At 40.8% G+C, this 18,716-nt stretch overlaps 1 protein-coding gene across 3 annotated transcripts in view; it reads left to right on the top strand.

Moving 5' to 3' along the window:
* Positions 1-18,716, top strand: part of LOC148035063 (Sodium Bile acid symporter family) — a 226,298-nt gene that overhangs the window by 69,895 nt on the left and 137,687 nt on the right. For all 3 annotated transcript variants that reach the window (XM_087679972.1, XM_087679973.1, XM_087679971.1), the window contains exons 5-7: positions 13,416-13,494; positions 13,587-13,645; positions 13,755-13,823. In XM_087679972.1, the coding sequence (XP_087536098.1) occupies positions 13,416-13,494; positions 13,587-13,645; positions 13,755-13,823 (207 nt within the window). The remainder of the gene's footprint in view (positions 1-13,415; positions 13,495-13,586; positions 13,646-13,754; positions 13,824-18,716) is intronic.

Here is an 18,716-nt window from a genome sequence, read left to right on the forward strand (position 1 = left end):
GAGGTGCTCTATTATCCAGAACTAAACAATGTTAAATAGTGAGATAGAGTGAGTCGTCGGATGGGTGTGTACCAGTGTGGTACACAAAAAGAATAAAAGAATGTGTTTATACTTAGGGTACGGTACACTTACACCCGCTAGGGCGAGTTCACGTGTGTGAAGTAATATTTACATGGGAGATCCGTAAAGGGCCTTTACACCCAATAGGCAAGAGGGGGAGGAAAATGACGGGTGTATTTATCTACCACCACAATTGACAAGCTATCATTGAGGTATACATTGCCTTTTAAATTTGTTTCACTTTCTGTCACAACTCTATAGAAACAGAATTTGTATCCTTTATCATTAATTTGTCTATATAATGATTTATTAAATTTGTTTCCTTTGCACTAATTAGATATAAAGAAAAGTGCATTGGAGCTAGCCACTGATGAGTGGTCACAGGTTATGGTGGACCCACGCAGTGGGTTAGGGAAAAGATAGATCACACTTCCACCTATATGGCCCGATTGGGCGCATATGACCAGAACTCACGCATATCAGGGTTAGACTCGCACACAGAAAGGATTGATGCCTTTAAGTGTGGGCTAGATCCGCCAGGACAGATAGTTACAATCAACAAGATGGCATGATCATGAAATGCTTGTACAATGTGCATGTGTGGGTTGAAAGCTTGAAATGCACATTTCTTTGCATAGGAAAGTCACATGAAGATTCTGATACCACTGTAAATGCTCCGAACAAGGTAGTATGCTTAACAATTATGATATTCGCTTGTTTTCGAGATTTAATATAAAAGAGAATGAACACTTAAAGCTGAAAATGAAAATTCCTCACAAAATTACAGCCATGAGAATGTAAAAGTAATGGAGACAAGATTGAGGATTGAAGATGCCTCCCCCCTCCCCCCCCCCAAAGGAATGTATTTCTGCTCAACCCAAGTCCCTTAGGGAAGAGCTCAGTTACAATCAACCTGAGAGTGAGGAGAAGTTTCTGGCCTTTCTGGGGGAAGCTGATAAGAAAGATCTTCGGAAAAACAATCTTTATACTTTTCCAAGAGCTGAAGTCGCTCATAGGTATGGTGTCTCTAGAAACTCCAGCTTGGATCTCATACTTCTTGCCTTTGTTGGTGAGTTCTACCTTCTTTTTCTGAGAGAAGATGGTTGAATCTACTCTACAATTCCAGGGCATGCCCAGAATCACATCGTGACCATCAAGGTCTCCGATAGAGAAGGTATCTTCGTCACTGTAGCCTTGAATTTAAAACATGAGCTTGCCAATGTAGGGTGTCACAGTCTTTACTGTGTCACCTTCATCGGCATTTAAAGCTTGGCAAACTTCTGCCGGAGTGTCCATCTCTTCATTCTTTAATCCAAGCTCTTTTGCTAATTGCAAGGAAATGACATTTTCATTCGCCCCAAGATCTATCAAGAATAGTGCTTGCTTACCTTGCAATTGTTCCCAAGCTTTTAATAATTTGCGCATCTCTGGAGTGTGAGTTGTGTTTGCAACTACATCACTGATAGCATTGATTTTCACTGGCGACTTAGGCTTGTTGTTAGAAACCTTGCTTTGTCGTTTATTTGGACATTGCTTCCCTATGTGGCTTGTTTGTCCACATTTAAAGTACTTCCCTTCTTTCATGAAGCACTGCTTTTCTTCTTCGGAAAGTTGCTTTGCTTATGGGTATAGATTGGAGCGAAATTGAGGAGCATTAGGAGGTGCATAGGGCTTCATCTTCTTTTGATTTGATGGTTGCTTTTGCAGCTGTTTTTTTCCTTCATTTGGGGCTGAATACTCCTCATCATCAGCTACTCTCTTCTTATCATTCGTTTGGAATGATTTGTTGCCATTGTGCTCCATTTCCCATGTCTCAGCATGGTCAATGAGTTCCTTGAGACTAGAACAATGATAATGATTAAGAGCAGTACGAAGTTTAAAATGCAAACCTCCTTGAAACTTCCTAAGCTTTTCCGAACTGCTGATCTTCTTGAAATGTTGGACCTTCAAAAGTAGCTCCCAAAATCTCTTGGTATAGTCACCAAGTGACTCATTTTTCCTTTGCCAAAGCCGATCCCATTCCATTTTTACATCTCTTTTGAAATGAACAAGAAGAAATTGGCTTTGTATCATGCAAATAAAGGACCGCCATGATTTTGGGGCAGCATGATCATATTCCAACCCCGTCCACCAAGTATGGGCTAAGTCGGTCAAATGTAAAGCTACAAACTTAATCTTTTCTTTTTCTTCATACTTGTCACGACTATACAAAATTTGAAATTGACGAATAAACTTTAGAAAAAGATCAGGATTTCGAGAACCATCATATTGATATTATTCCGGGCAGTTCTCCTCCTAATATAGCACCATACCGTGTGAGGCGTCCTCAACAAGAAGAAATCAGAAAGCAAGTCGAAGACCTACTCAACCGTGGGCTAATTAGGCCAAGTAGCTCACCATTTTGTTTACCGGTTTTTCTTGTTCAAAAGAAAGATGGCACATTCAGGATGTGCATTGATTATCGAGCCCTCAACAAAATCACTGTGAAGAATCGGTTTCCTATTCCCAGAATTGACGACCTTTTGGATTGCCTAGGAGGCTCAAAGGTTTTCAGCCGCATTGATCTAAAGAGTGGTTATCATCAAATTAGGGTAATACCACAAGATGTACACAAAATTGCTTTCCGCACTTCATACGGTCTTTATGAATTCTTGGTGGTTCCTTTCGGATTAACCAATGCACCAGCCACCTTTAATCGAATGATGGAGCGCATCTTTAGAGAGTATCGACAATATGTCGGTACTTTCTTTGATGATATTCTTGTCTTTAGCAAGAATGAAGAGGAGCATCATCAGCACTTGGAGATTGTTCTATAATTACTTCAACAAAATCAACTCTTGGTAAATGGTAAAAAGAGTGAGTTTTTCATGTATAAAATAAATTACCTTGGGCATGTCATCTCTTCTGAAGGGATTTAGATGGATCCTGAAAAGATCAGGATAATCCAAGAATGGCCTCATCTTCATGATGTACATGAGGTGTGATCGTTTCTTGGCGTATGCTCTTATTACTGCCGCTTCATCAAGCATTTTGCACATATGGCTTCTCCACTTCATGACCTTACACATAAGAAGACCTCTTTCCAATGGAAGGAAAAAGAGAAGGTAGCCTTCACAAGGCTGAAAACAGCTCTTACTTCTGGACCTGTTCTTATCATTCCAGATTTGGTAAAACCATTTGTGGTGGAAGTAGATGCTTGCGGTGATTGTATTGGTGCAGTACTAAATCAAGAAGGCCATGCCGTAGCCTTTGAAAGCCGCTGTCTAAATGATATGGAGAAAAGGTATGACATTTATGAAAAGGAGCTCTTAGCAGTGGTTCATGCTTTGAAGATATGGAAACATTATCTTTTAGGCAATGAATTCCTTATTAAAACTGATCATCAGAGCTTGAAGTATTTCAAGACTCAAAAGCATTTGCAGGAGAAACATGCAAGATGGAAAAATTTCTTGTCTATGTTTCATTTTCAAATTATGTACACTCCAGGGAAACAAAATTTAGTTGTTGATGCACTTTCTAGAGTGCGTCGCATTGCAACTATTACAATGGCTCATCATGAAGATTTTCAAACGATGAAGAATACTTACGATGAAGATACTGATTTTGCAGCAATTTGGTCAAATTTACAGCAAGGAGGTTCTCATCTAAATTATTCCATCAAAGACGGTTACCTTCTCATGAAGAATCGCCTTTGTGTCACTCTTCCTGTTCGACAAAAGGTGCTTAAAGAAAGTCATGAACCCCCTTATGCAGGGCATAGAGGGAGGGCAACCACTCTAAGTGCAATTGAGCGCTACTTTTATTGGCCAACATTACGAAGAGATACACATAACTTCATTGAGGTATGCCAAAAATCCAAGTATGACTTCAGGATTGTTGCAACCTCTTCCAGTGCCCAAAGATCCATGGGAATCTATCACAATGGATTTAATCTCAGGTATTCCAAGAACACCTCAAGGTCATGATATGATTTGGGTCATAATTGATCGATTTAGCAAGCAATCACATTTTATTCCGTGTCATAAAACATTGAAATCTGCACAAGCTGCAAGACTTTTCATTCAACATATCTTCAGATTACATGGTATGCCTTCTGAGATCATTTTAGATAGAGACTCCAAATTCACAAGTAACTTTTGGCGTGCTTTATTTGAGAATTTGGGAACCACTTTAAAGTTCTCCTCAGCTTTTCATCCTCAAACTAACGGCCAAACAGAGGTGATGAATCTCACTCTTTTGGATATGTTGAAAGCTTATGTTGGTGAACATAAGTCACAATGAGAGAAATATCTTCCATTATTGGAGTTTGCTTACAACAATACAGTGCACTCATCCACAGGGAAAGCTCCAAATGAAATAGTACAGGGTAAAGTGATTCCTCCTCCAATTATTCGCACTAAAGATAAGATTTTTGCTGTTGATGAGTTTGCTTCAGATTTAAAAACAGCAATGGATCAAGTTCGAGCCACTATCAAAGTTACCCAAGAGCGACAAAAGAAGCAAGCAAATAAACGAAGAAGACCTTTGGCTTTTGAAAAAGGTCAATATGTCTTGCTAAAGTTTGATAAAAGCAGGCTCAAACAAGGTTCCAGTCAAAATTCATCTTTTCCAAAGCTCTTCAGTAGATACTTTGGACCCTTAAAAGTGATTGAGAAAATAAATGAAGTTTCTTATCGACTTGAGCTTCTTGCTCATTGGAAAATACACAATGCTTTTCATGTAAGTTTGCTAAAACCTTACATGGGACCAGTTTCAAAGGAACCCATTACTGAAGATCTCCCAGAAGTTGAAGAAACAGAGCAACTCTTGGAACCTGAACAGATTTTGTTTCACAAGGATCAAACCACGAGAAGTGGCCTTGTGACACGAAAATTCTTACTAAAATTCAAGAATCTACCCACAACAGATGCACAATGGGTAGATGAAAAATTCATGAAGGATATCCCAGACATTCTTCAGTCATATCAAGAAGCTTTTCAGCTGAGGACAGCTGAATAAAAGCCAGAGGGCTGTCACAACTCTATAGAAACAGAATTTGTATCCTTTATCATTAATTTGTCTATATAATGATTTATTAAATTTGTTTCCTTTGCACTAATTAGATATAAAGAAAAGTGCATTGGAGCTGGCCACTAATGAGTGGTCACAGGTTATGGTGGACCCACGCAGTGGGTTAGAGAAAAGATAGATCACACTTCCACCTATATGGCCCGATTGGGCGTCTGTTACCAGAACTCACGCATATCAGGGTTAGACTCGCATACAGAAAGGATTGATGCCTTGAAGTGTAGGCTAGATCTGCCAGAACAGACAGTTACAATCAACAAGATGGCATGATCATGAAATGCTTGTACAATGTGCATGTGTGGGTTGAAAGCTTGAAATGCACATTTCTTTGCATAGGAAAGTCACATGAAGATTCTGATACCACTGTAAATGCCCCGAACAAGGTAGTATGCTTAATAATTATGATATACGCTTGTTTTCAAGATTTAATATAAAAGAGAATGAACACTTAAAGCTGAAAATGAAAATTACTCATAAAATTACAGCCATGAAAGGAATGTATTTCTGCTCAACCCAAGTCCCTTAGGGAAGAGCTTAGTTACAATCAACCTGAGAGTGAGGAGAAGTAATTCTCACTCTCACAAGATCATGCAAAGATGTACAAACACACATGCATTATCTATTATGCAATGATAAGAACTGATTTCTTTACAGTATGAGAGAAGAAAAAGGGGAAATCAGTCTTTCTCCATCGTTGATCAGCAGTACATGGATAGGGCTTTCTTCTTGTTGCTAAAATGGAAGAAAGAGCTCGAGAAGGAGGTGTTGTAATGAATTTACAGGCTTGCTGTCCTATAAAACAGCAGTGATAGAAGAGGGAATATGAAGGAATTTGATAATGGAGAAGTGGGGGATGATGATGGGGATGGATGGGGCCAGTTTCTGGAGACACCATACCTATGAGCGACTTCAGCTCTTGGAAAATTATAAATATTGTTTTTCGGAAGATCTTCCTTATCAGCTTCCCCCAGAAAAGCCACAAGACCATCATATTGATATTATTCCGGGCAGTTCTCCTCCTAATATAGCACCATACTGTGTGAGCCGTCCTCAACAAGAAGAAATCAGAAAGCAAGTCGAAGATCTACTTAACCGTGGGCTAATTAGGCCAAGTAGCTCACCATTTTGTTTACCGGTTCTTCTTGTTCAAAAGAAAGATGGCACATTCAGGATGTGCATTGATTATCGAGCCCTCAATGAAAATTACTCACAAAATTACAGCCATGAAAATGTTAAAGTAATGGAGACAAGATTGAGGGTTGAAGATGGGCAATCCCTCCCCCCCCGAAGGAATGTATTTCTGCCCAACCCAAGTCCCTTAGGGAAGAGCTCAGTTACAATCAACCTGAGAGTGAGGAGAAGTATCATGCAAAGATGTACAAACACACATGCATTATCTATTATGCAATGATAATAACTGATTTCTTTACAGTATGAGAGAAGAAAAAGGGGAAATCAGCCTTTCTCCATCATTGATCAGCAGTACATGGATAGGGCTTGCTTCTTGTTGCTAAAATGGAAGAAAGAGTTCGAGAAGGAGGTGTTGTAATGAATTTACAGGCTTGCTATCCTGTAAAACAGCAGTGATAGAAGAGGGAATATGGAGGAATTTGATAATGGAGAAGTGGGGGATGGATGGGGCCAGTTTCTGGCTATCTGTGGGTGCTGTACATGAGTTTACAGCGAAGAAAAATGATGCTGAATGAAGAAAAACGAGCTCTTATTTATAGGAGAGGGAAGAGCTAGTACAAAAGGGGAAAGTGAAGTAGCACAAGACAAGTGTCCAACCACATGTCATGAGATGTGACAAGTGGTAGGACACTTGGAAACTTGTGTGACAAGTGTCTTGACTCTTGTCTCTTCTCTATGGCCTTCCTTTTGGGCTGAATACTGTCAAGAATAGAAACAACCAAATTTAGCAAGCACAGTCATAGTACAGAATTTACTATTTTTAGAATGACATCCCTATTTTTTAGGACTAGCATTTTTAGGCTAATTTGAGGCTCCTAGCACAGTCAGAGCATAGAATTTACTATTTTTAGAATGACATCCCTATTTTTTAGGACTAGCATTTTTAGGCTAATTCGAGGCTCTTCTAAAAATAGTAAATTCTGTACTCTGACTGTGCTTGCTAAATTTGGTTGTTTCTATTTTTGACGGTATTCAGCCCAAAAGGAAGACCTAGGAGTCTCGAATTAGCCTAAAAATGCTAGTCCTAAAAAATAGGGATGTCTTTCTAAAAATAGTAAATTCTGTACTCTGACTGTGCTTGCTAAATTTGGTTGTTTCTATTCTTGATAGTATTCAGTCCAAAAGGAAGGCCATAGAGAAGAGACAAGTGTCACACAAGTTTCCAAGTGTCCCACCACTTGTCACATCCCATGACATGTGGCTGGACACTTGTCTTGTACTACTCCACTTTCCCCTTTTGTACTAGCTCTTCCCTCTCCTATAAATAAGAGCTCGTTTTTCTTCATTCAGCATCATTTTTCTTTGCTGTAAACTCATGTACAGCACCCATAGATAGCCAGAAACTGGCCCCATCCATCCCCATCATCATCCCCCACTTCTCCATTATCAAATTCCTCCATATTCCCTCTTCTATCGCTGTTGTTTTACAGGATAGCAAGCTTGTAAATTCATTACAGCACCTCCTTCTCGAGCTCTTTCTTCCATTTTAGCAACAAGAAGCAAGCCCTATCCATGTACTGCTGATTAACGATGGAGAAAGGCTGATTTTCCCTTTTTCTTCTCTCATACTGTAAAGAAATCCGTTCTTATCATTGCATAATAGATAATGTATGTGTGTTTGTACATCTTTGCATGATCTTGTGAGAGTGAGAATTACTTCTCCTCACTCTCAGGTTGATTGTAACTGAGCTCTTCCCTAAGGGACTTGGGTTGAGCAGAAATACATTCCTTCGGGGGTTTGCCCATCTTCTACCCTCAATCTTGTCTCCATTACTTTTACATTTTCATGGCTGTAATTTTGTGAGTAATTTTCATTTTCAGCTTTAAGTGTTCATTCTCTTTTATATTAAATCTCGAAAACAAGCGAATATCATAATTGTTAAGCATACTACGTTGTTCGGGCCGTTTACACTTTCTTTCATTATGATAATTGATTTATGCATAACTATATATCTCCTTATTCTAATTTCTCTCTAGTATCTATCTCGATTCTCTCTTTCCCCCTGGGGCAGCAAGGCCCCCAACCCCCATCTCTCTTCATTCTTGAATCTTGAAAGTTGAAAGTTGAAACTTGAAAGGCTCAAGTTTCATCTCTCTCTTTCTCTCTCTAACCTTCAAGTATTGTTAGTATACTTGTAATTTGTAAATTGTGGTTGTAGGTGGGCCCCTCAAATGTGGTGCAAGTTGTTATTGACATGCATCGAATTGTCGGCGCATGGGCCGTTTGCTTGAGGCTGAGTTTTTTACGATTGTGTGGACTCCATATGCAAGTCATTGTTTGGACCTACTTATGGAGGACATTGGAAAGTTGAAGTGGGTGAAGAGGATGGTCCGCAAAGCTACATCAATTGTCACATTCTTCACGGTAAAGGTAAAGGTGCTTGCAATGTATCATGAGCATAGTACATTGGAGTTGAAGAAGCCTTCTTAAACTTGCTTTGCTTATATGTGGTTATTGCTGGAGTGCCTTTATGAGGTGTAGTCTGCCTTGCGCTAGACAGTGGTGTCCACTCTATGGAATGAGTGGGATGAGTATGAGACAGAGGAGGCCAAAGCCATGGAATGCTTGTGTCTTAATGAGCAGTTTGGCAAAAAGTTCGTGCCGTTGTGATTGTCATGACTTCCTTTTAGAGAGTGTTACGTATGAGTGATTGCGAGGGGTCCACTATGGGCCTTTTCGTTACTTCTTTAGAGTAGTATTGGTGGAGGTATGTGCTTGTACAGTGATCGGAGAGACACAACGTGCACATGTTTTAGAGATAGAAGATGCCAGAGAGGAGATGGGCATGGATGCATAAGCCCATCCATGGTTTTGCCGCATTGGTACATCCGGCCTACAAGTCACTGGCAGTCGTGGATGATAGAGAGTTCCGTTCGGACTAGCTTGCTTATTTGACTTGTGTGGTCTCTGTGGATTACCACAATGCAGTGCTGGAGAAGCTAGGATGCTATGCAGATCAGAGAGGGCATGTGGCTTTTGCTTCTCCCACTTGTGAGAGGAGAGAGTCACTTGCGAAGCCTTTATTTTGGTGGCAAAACTTTGGATACGCATTGGAGACCCTTCAACCCTTAGCCATGAGGGTCCTTGCCCAGGATTGCTCTTCGGGTGCATGTGAGAGAAACTGGAGTGCCTATTCTCTCATTCACACAAAGATTTGCAATCGGCTTAGCATACGACAGTTAAGAGTGGCTAGTCTCTATTGCCGCACTAGCTTACGCATGATAAGGTCCATGATGAGCATGGGTAGTCCGAAGCAGGTAAAGTTTAAACACTTAATCATAACATCTAAAATTTGTTGTTTTAAACTTTAAACTTTAAAGTTTATACTTTACAATTTAGGCTTTAGCATTTACAATGATCAATCTTACATGCATCATTGCATTGTGTAGGTGAATGTTGATATATTCAAGTTGATAGGCGACACTCTTTCGAGTTAGGAGGTGGAGGAGGAGGAGGAGGAGATGATTTTTGCAAAGCTCTATAGAGAGCTTATAGCGGCAGATACTCATGACACTTGGAGTTAGCGTGCTCGTGGGTGAGGAGTTCGAGTCATCTTGATGAGCACTCAAGTAGTTTTGATGATGATGATATGATGCCTCATCATAGACTCATAGGTCTCTCTCTTTTTTGTATCAGATATACTAGATTGTAGTTGTATCGCATGTTTTGCACAACCCATGTGACGGCGATGGTCACTGTCATGTATTCATCTTATTCTATAGTGAAATGGCTATTTCCACTTTAAACATGTATTCTATGATCTATCATTTAATGATTTATGGTTTTTGTTATTTAAAAAATCATCTTAAATTTTTTCCGTACTAATATCGTACTGTACGTTATAAAATCATAAGGCACCATTTAGTACCGTATCGTATCGTACCTTTCATACCTGACAACTATGGCTAAAACATACTTTATAGCTAATTAGCATCTTTATATAGTTCCAAAACACACTTAATTAATGAAAAATGCAAAATTGGTGTGTGGTTCGAGAGAGTTTCAGTAGTCCCCCAAAACCCTAATTTTTGGGATACCCTTAAACATCTATAAATAGATGGGCTACCCATCATTCAGTCTAATCCTTTTCTGTAGGTTTCTTACTCTATTGTGCAGATTTCAGCTATCAGCGACCTACCATCTATTATCCAGCCATTAGTGACTGAAGCCCATCACTATCCAGCCCTAGGCAGCCTATTTTCAGCCATTGCCATGCTATTTGGAGGTCTCCATTTGCTTCATCATCATAGCATGTGATCAGCCTGCATTTTCAGCATCTGGTTCCAAGTGATAGGCTGCTGCTATCTCTCCCACGAGGTAATTGCTGTAGTACCTGTGTTTTTGTTGTTTGGCAGGCTGCTTACATCAGCACACACCTCTCTTGTTGTCGCTTGACAGTTCTCTGCCTTCAATGACCAATTTTCAGCCTTCTGTGGTGGTACATTGCTGCATTTACCAGATTTCAGCCTTTGACTGTTGTGTTTCGGTGACTAGCTTGCTGCCCTTCATTATTCAGCACTCTCTCATGTCTAACTAGTGGTTATAGCTCTTGGGATGTGTCTCTAGTGGACATCACTCTCTGACACTCCATTGCTTTGCCTTGGGGCATCCTATACACTCTTACATTCATTTACAATATTCATTTAGTTCTGAGTTTCTTCTCTGTGTTTGAGTTTTGAGTTTTGCATTTAGGGTTTGAGTTTTGCTTGTCATTGTCTAAGTCTTTGTGTTTTTGTCTTGATCGTACTTGCTGTGTTTGCTCAGTGCAAACCCTAGTATATCTGATGCTCTTTTCAAGAGTACCCTGTAGTGATTGTGAAGCCTAGTCTTTGTGATCGACTCACATGTGACTCGATTCTGACTCATAATGTCTCAGGCACCTTCTTCTAGGGATCCTATGATGCCCTATTAGGCTTTTCAATCATTGGAGGCTTTGAAAAGGCATTATGGTCTCACAGAGGAGGCATACACACCTTCACCTTCACCATGTTCTTCTTCATGTTTTGGTCATCTTACAGATGAGGAGTACTTGCGCATCATGTATAGTCAGGTTTACACCTGTCCAACAATTGCTACTACTCCATGTGGATAGATTGGTGAGACTGGCCATCTCCCTAATCTTGGAGGGACCACGATATTTGACGCGTCTGGCGATCCATCTCCTTTATCTCAGCAATGCCTTATGTCAAGTTCGTATCACCCTTTTGAGTCGTATGAGCCAAAACCTTCTTCTGTTTCTTCTTTTCCTATGTAAGATCCGGATGATTTTTAGTATGTTAACTTTAATAGAGGACACTTTCGAAGGAGATATGCTTCATCAGATATATCTTTACCATCTGTTTCATTTAAGCAAGTAAACCAAACTTGTCAACTCCCTCCCATTCCACCAGTATTTTCTCGACATTTTGATTTACTTATATCGTCATTCCAAATCCTACGATTACATTTCACTTCTGCTCAAAGCACACTAGGGTTTGGATTCTCCATCTATGCTTCTAGCACTTTCTCATTTTCCATCTCCCCATCTAGCTATCCTTCATTCACACTCCACCTCTTGGTGTATCGTTAAGGGAAATGCTGTGAGAGTGGAGGTAGGATCAAAGCTTAGCATAGAAAATAGTAGACAGCAGAGAGTGAAGCACGACACCCAATGCAATAGTCTGAAAGAGTGTAAATTGAAAGTACAAGGTACAACCCTTAAACCTTAGGGTTGTAGGGGGGTGTTCACACCCGAACACGGTAAGTGCCCGTAAGTGTGTGTCATAAGCACATATGAAATAATACCATAAGTTTGGGGGAAAAAACCTCTCCTACCGAGAGTAAAAAGTGCCCCAGTGTCCTACTGATCACCGACACTCCGATGTGAGTGTAGGCGTAAGTGAGGCATGAGTGAATAAAACATGCCTTATAGCTGATTAGCATCTTTAAATAGCCTCAAAGCACGCTTTATTAATGAAAAATGCAAAATTAGTGTGCCATTCGAGAGAGTTTTGGTGGTCCCCCAAAACCGTGATTTTTGGGCACCCTTCAATATCTATAAATAGATAAGCTGCTTACCATTCATCCTCATCGTTTTCTAGAGGTTTGTCACTCTACCATGTAGATTTCAGCCATCAGCCACCTACCATTTGCTATCTAGCCAATCATTGATTGCAGTCCATCACTATCCAGCTCTAGGTAGCCTGTTTTCAGCCATCACCCTGTTGTTTGGAGATTTGCAATTTGTTGCATCATCATAGCACTTGATCACCCTGCGTTTTCAGCATCTCATGTGAGGCGATAGGGTGCTGCCATCTCTCCCACCAGATGCTTGCTGTAATGTATGTGTTTTTTTTGTCTAGTAGGCCGCCTATATTAGCACACATCTCTGCTGTTGTTGCTTGACATTTCTTTGCCTCCGGTGACCAGTTTTCAGTATTCTCTAGGGGTATACTGTTGCGTTTCCGTGATTTCAACCTCGAATTGGTGTGTTTCGGTAACCATCCTGCTGCCCTTCATTATTCAGTGCTCTCTCATCTTCAACTAGTGGTTATAGAACTTGGGATCCATCTTCGGTGGACGTCACTCTCCAACACTCCATTGCTCTGCCTTGGGTCATTCTATACACTCTTACATTCATTTATAGTATTCAGTCAATTAAGAGTTCCTTCTCTCAGTGTTTGTCTCTGTGTTTGAGTTTTGAGTTTTGAGTTTTGTGTTTTGTGTTTTGTGTCTAGGGTTTGAGTTTTGCTTGTTACTATCTTAGTCTTTGTGTTTCAATGTTGGTTGTACATGCTGTGTTTCTCCAGTGCAAACCCTAGCATATCTTCACAATGCACTTAAGTTGTCATGAAGAAAAATAAACAATTTCATAGATGTAAATTCCACAAGAAAACTGACTGTGTACTTTCTTATGATAGACATATGTCCTCTTTTTGACACCTTTGATAACACTGCTGGTTTTGCAAGTTCATTTTTTGCCCAACTCCAATCTTGAATGAAAGCTTAATCTGGTGCTAACTAGAAAGGCACTTAAGTTATTAAAAAAGTCAAATCAGCAATTTTACTGATTTAATTTTGACAAGCAAATTGATTGAAAGTGCTGGTCTTATTGCAGACTTCTGTTCTCATTTTAACTCCCCTGATGGCACTGCTGGTTTTGCAAGTTCATTTGGTGCCTCAAGAACTTGTAACTGGTAAAGTCTCCTTCCTTAGTCCTTTGCTACATATCTCCTTGACTTGAGATCATATGCATACTATTTGCAATACATAATTACTGCTGTTGCAGGCTTAGCAATCTACTGCTGTGTACCAACTACGTTATCTAGTGGTGTCGCCTTAACACAGGTTTGTACTGGTTTGATGACGTTTATCATTGAACAGTCTATAAGTTTTTCTTTTTTTTAGCCGATATTCATGGTTCTTTATTAGTAAAGATTTGTGCATGACTATTCAGGTTGCCGGAGCCAACACTGCTGTTGCTCTATCACTAACTATACTATCAAACATTTTGGGAATTTTGACGGTATTTTCTTTATCACACTTCACTAGATATCTTTTTTGAGGATAATGTCAAATTACAACTCATAGGCATGGATAGATCAATGTACATCCATCTTGATGGGAGTGAGATATTTTCAGACTTGAGATATCTATTCTGACTGCCGAGGGGAAGACATTTTCATGGTTTGGTGTTTAAAATTTGCATTATGCTCCACAATACTTGTGACTCGTGGCATGCTCTTTTTCTCTTCTCATGCATGTTAGTTTGTGGAGTTAATTCCATGACCACCTATCATTTAGTATGTGTATGAGAATGAATACCATTTTGATAACAAGTGATAGCGAGTGCAAAGCCTTGCCAAAGACTTTGAACTAGCCCTTTATAGCTAGGATTGACAGACATGTCCTAATGTAGGAGGTCTTGGATTGGGGCCCCTCGCACAACAAGCATTGGGCTGAACACAACATCATGGATGCCTTTCGATGGACTTTCTGGCAGCGCCTGTGCGACAGCTGGAGGCCTTGGGGGGTGTTATATTTCCTTTGGCTTCTTGCCCATGGAGGTTTTGCTGTTGGGAGCTGGTTGGCCCAAATGCGACAGGATGGAGTTTGCAAGGGCTGTCCATAGCGGTGCGTGGAAACTCCCAAGCATTGCCTCTGGTCATGCGAGGGAGCACAGTTGGTGTGGTGAGGACCTGGCTGTATTCTCTGTCGTGTGGTGCCAAGTCTAGTGTGCATATCCTTGGGGGACTTTTTGTTAGCATGCAGTTAGCCAAGGCCACCACTTATTGTATGATGCTGAGATGCATGACACGATTTTCATCATTGAGGCAGATTCCTATGTTTTGGTCGTCTTGGATGCACTACCCATCTACTACAGATTGGATCCCATTGCAGAGTGCTTAGAGGTTTGGGAGATCATTGGGAGCCTCACGAGGTGGCACGTTTGGAAGGCACACTGTTAGATGATTTTTTGTGGCAAGTGCCTCTTAGTATACGCGACCTTGGTATTGCTCTGGACCTTCAATATCCACTCCCTCTGCAGCCATTGGGACCAAGTGCAAGGCGATTCTTGAGCTTGCTATAGGAGCTCGGTCATCGATTTTTACTTACCTAGGGTGGCCATGACCTATTCTTCATGATGCAGGTGGGCAGCTGTAGGTGGCGGTATACTTCTTCTCCTTGGCTTCTTGCCCGATACTACCTAGACCACCTTGAGAGGCTTGTACATATAATTGCTTTGTGATTTTCTTCTGCTTTGGCTAGACTGCTGAGCACATGTGCTTCCTTGTGACCATCTTCTGAGTAATATAATTCGCCACATTTTTTCTGCAAAAAAAATCACCATATTGCCTTTTGTAGTCACCCTTTCATGGGGTCTCTCTTTGATAATGGTAATGTACCTCTCAAATGAGCATCAAACGCTAGGTTTCTCACTATTTCCAGTGCATTAACTGTTAGTGTTACATGTAGCAGAGTGTTTTCTGATATGCAGACATAACATTTGTTTTGAGCCAAGCACATTTCATTGCAGGTGTAAATGCTGCCCTCTATATTTTGAGAACCTATGTATCACCATATTGTCTTCTGTAGTCTCCCTTTCATGGGGTCTTTCTTTGATGTAATGGTAGTGCACCCCAATGTGCCTTAAGCGAGCGTAAAACACTGGGTTTCTCACTTTTTCCTTTGTGCCGACTGTCAGTGTAGGTGTCAATGCTGTCCTGAATATTTTCTGGACTTATCACCATAATGCCTTCTGTAGTTTTCCTTTCATGGGGTCTCTCTTTGATATAATGGTACTGCACCTCAATGTGCTTCATGCAAGTGTGAGACAGTAGGTTTCTCACCTTCCAGTGTGCTGACTGTTGGTGTAGGTACATGTAGTGGAGTGTTGTTCCACATGCAAACATAACAGGTGTTGGAGCCAATTATATTCCATTGCAGTTGTTAATGTTGTCCTGAATATCCAGCTTTTGCATAGGTGGATAAGCCATGAAATGCGTGAATCACCAAGGAGAAACAATCACCAGTAGCACAGGCAACTTTCATACATCCCACCCAGTAGGATGCAAGGAATGCCCATAAGCACTTGTGCAATAGTGCTTGCATCTGCAACTTTAACACCTGGCCATACTCCAAAGCCATCTAATGTGTCATACATCCCACCCAGTAGGATGCAAGGAATGTCCATAAGCACTTGTGTAATAGTGCTTGCATCTGCAACTTTAACACCTGGCCATGCTCCAAAGCCATCTAATGTGTCATGCTCCATGTAAGTGTGGTGCAGACTTGGGCAAGAACAAGCCACACTCTCTCCATAGATGCAAATTAAAGGATTTACCAAATGGAATTGCAACCTATTAAGGGAATAGGGATGATGAATCCCCAATTCAAGACTACTGATGCATGTAAAAGATTGTCTTTTGTAATCCTTTTGATAGACTATAATACTAGCTAGTTACTGGTACATGCATGCATGGTCTGATGTGTATGGAAGCATGTGGGCTGAAGGTAGTAGAAGTAGTGTGCAATCATGGCAGTAGTTGCACACAAACTTGTGGCTTGACATGGATAGGGCATGTACTCAATAATCATAATGATCATGACTCAATTCATAAATGTATGCCATGTGTGTTTAGGATTATTAAGTGTATATCATACATAGGGTTAGAACTTAGAATAAACTAGGAAAATGGGGGCTTTTATTGATCATCTACACAGAAATAAGCATGGGATTTACTTGCAGGAACATAACCGTTGTATGCTTGGTGGTCAGTCAGGTTTTTTCAGTGATGGGTGCTCCTTGACAAAAGATGCACAGTTGCTGCCCCTTGTCTCTGGTGTACTCCTTGACAAACTGTCTGCCATCTCTTCTAATATTGTGCTGGCACAGTTTTCTGTTTTCAGCTATTGCCATATTGGCTGGCCTCTCTTACCTACTTCATTCTACTACAATGCTCAAGATTCCAAATGACCATGTCTCAATCCATAACCATGTATATATCATATGTGTATAGGGTAAGAATAATCTAGGAAAATGGATGCTTTTATAGAATTATCTTCACAAAGTATTAGGTTTTTCTTGCAGGAGTATAATGATTATATGCTTACTGATCAGTCAGGATCCGTCAGTGGTTATGATGTATACATTGATGGGTGCTCCTTGCCAAAAGAAGGTGCTGCTCCATACTACTGGAGAAATAGCCTCCCATCTTGATGTTCTGGCACCATCTTTGTTTTTGGTTCTTGCCACATTGGCTGGTCTCTCTCCTACCTGGTTTTGCTCTACTCCATTAATTGTGGGTCTTTGGCTATTGCACCCAAGTTTGGATAATGTTTTAGTTTAAATTCAAGTCAGTTTAAAGTGGATAAGTATCATGAATTCTTTCAATGATTGTGCCACTCCTTGATTGTATTCAGCTGGAGCAGCCAAAAACTTGACAATTACAGACATCCTGGACGTCTATACCATGACTGTACCTCATGGTTGGAAAGTACCAAGCTGTAATACTTGCAATCGGCTTCTATCTGTGATAGTGTCCCTCGGTCTACTGTGCCTGTGAGTTCCCTGGAGTGGGGATCCTGCTCAGATTCTAACCAATGATATGACAGGAGTGACTCCCTTGAAAATCATTATATTCACATGCTGGGCCTTTGTTTGTGACCCAAGCTATGGCCCCTCGAGTTGCAATCATGGTCTCAGATGTGCCATGAAAGACCATCCTCAGGTCTCTTCTCCGAACCTCTTGGGCTTTGGGACAGTCCCATAGGTAGTGTCTTTGTGTCTCCTTTGGCTTACCCCATCTCACGTGAGCCATTGGGTCCCTTATATACCCAAGCAATGTAGCAACTGCCAAGCTTCTGTGAGCTAGTAGCCATATGAAGAGGGAGTTCTTCCTCAGCCTAAAGGTGGTATCTAGCTTCCTCCAAAAAATTGATAGGAAATGATCTAAGATGCCCTTTTTGTGCCAATGTGAGGTGGTTGCTGGTTGTGCTTTGATCCTGCTCATTTGAAATCTCCTTTTGAGCTTATCTTAATTCTCCTCCTCAGCCTCGCAGTGTAGCCAAAGAAGGCCCTAACAAGCAGGTGGCTGGGTCTGGTTTGATGTACCACTTTCTCTCACAGTGTGCAACTACCAGGGTTGTCTTCGTATGTAGTACGAACTGATCCGTATGGTACGGTACGGTACGTATCCGTACGATTTAGTACGAAAAAATAGGCACTTTTTGGCCATTCCTTCAAGCCTACAACTTTCTTTTTTTCTTTCTCATTTCTTTTTTTTTATTCTTTCTTTCTTATTTCTCTCCCCCAAGCCTCTCTCTCTCTCTCAAGCTTCTCACACCCTCTTTTTCTCTCAAGCCTCTCTCTTTTTTTCTGTAATGGATGTTATATTTATAAAGTACTAAATGACAAAAGAGTTACAAAAGTCATGGCAAAGACGCAGAGGAAATTGCCATATGCCAGGAAAGCAAGTCCTCCCGAGGGAGTAAGTCAGAGTGCCGAATGAGATCTATCTGCCAATGCAAGAGACCTTTAAGCCTAGCAATATGTCCTTGAACATTAGAGGCTGAATAAAAAAGAAAAGCATTCCGAATGGTCCAATTGTGCCAACAGCCCCAGTATCTAAGAAAGTGAAACAAGATCTTCATAAGCGACTGTGCCGGTGTGGGGTATTTGGGCCGCACAAAGACCCAATCAAAAGGGCTTAGCGAGAAACCAACCACTGCTCGCCAAACTGCTGACAAGAGTGACTAGATTTTCTTAGCGAGAGGGCAAGAAATAAATCGATGATAGGCCGATTCCACACTAGTGGTGCAAAAGAAATAGTTGCCGTTGGAGATTCGACGCTTGGAAAGGGATGAAGCAAGAGGAAGACCACCAATCATCACCCTCCAAAGAAAGACCTTGCATTTG

Source organism: Lygodium microphyllum, chromosome 6 (assembly GCF_053477565.2).
Source record: "Lygodium microphyllum isolate KBCC chromosome 6, Lygodium_microphyllum_v1.1.10, whole genome shotgun sequence".
Classification (NCBI taxonomy): Eukaryota; Viridiplantae; Streptophyta; class Polypodiopsida; order Schizaeales; family Lygodiaceae; genus Lygodium; species Lygodium microphyllum.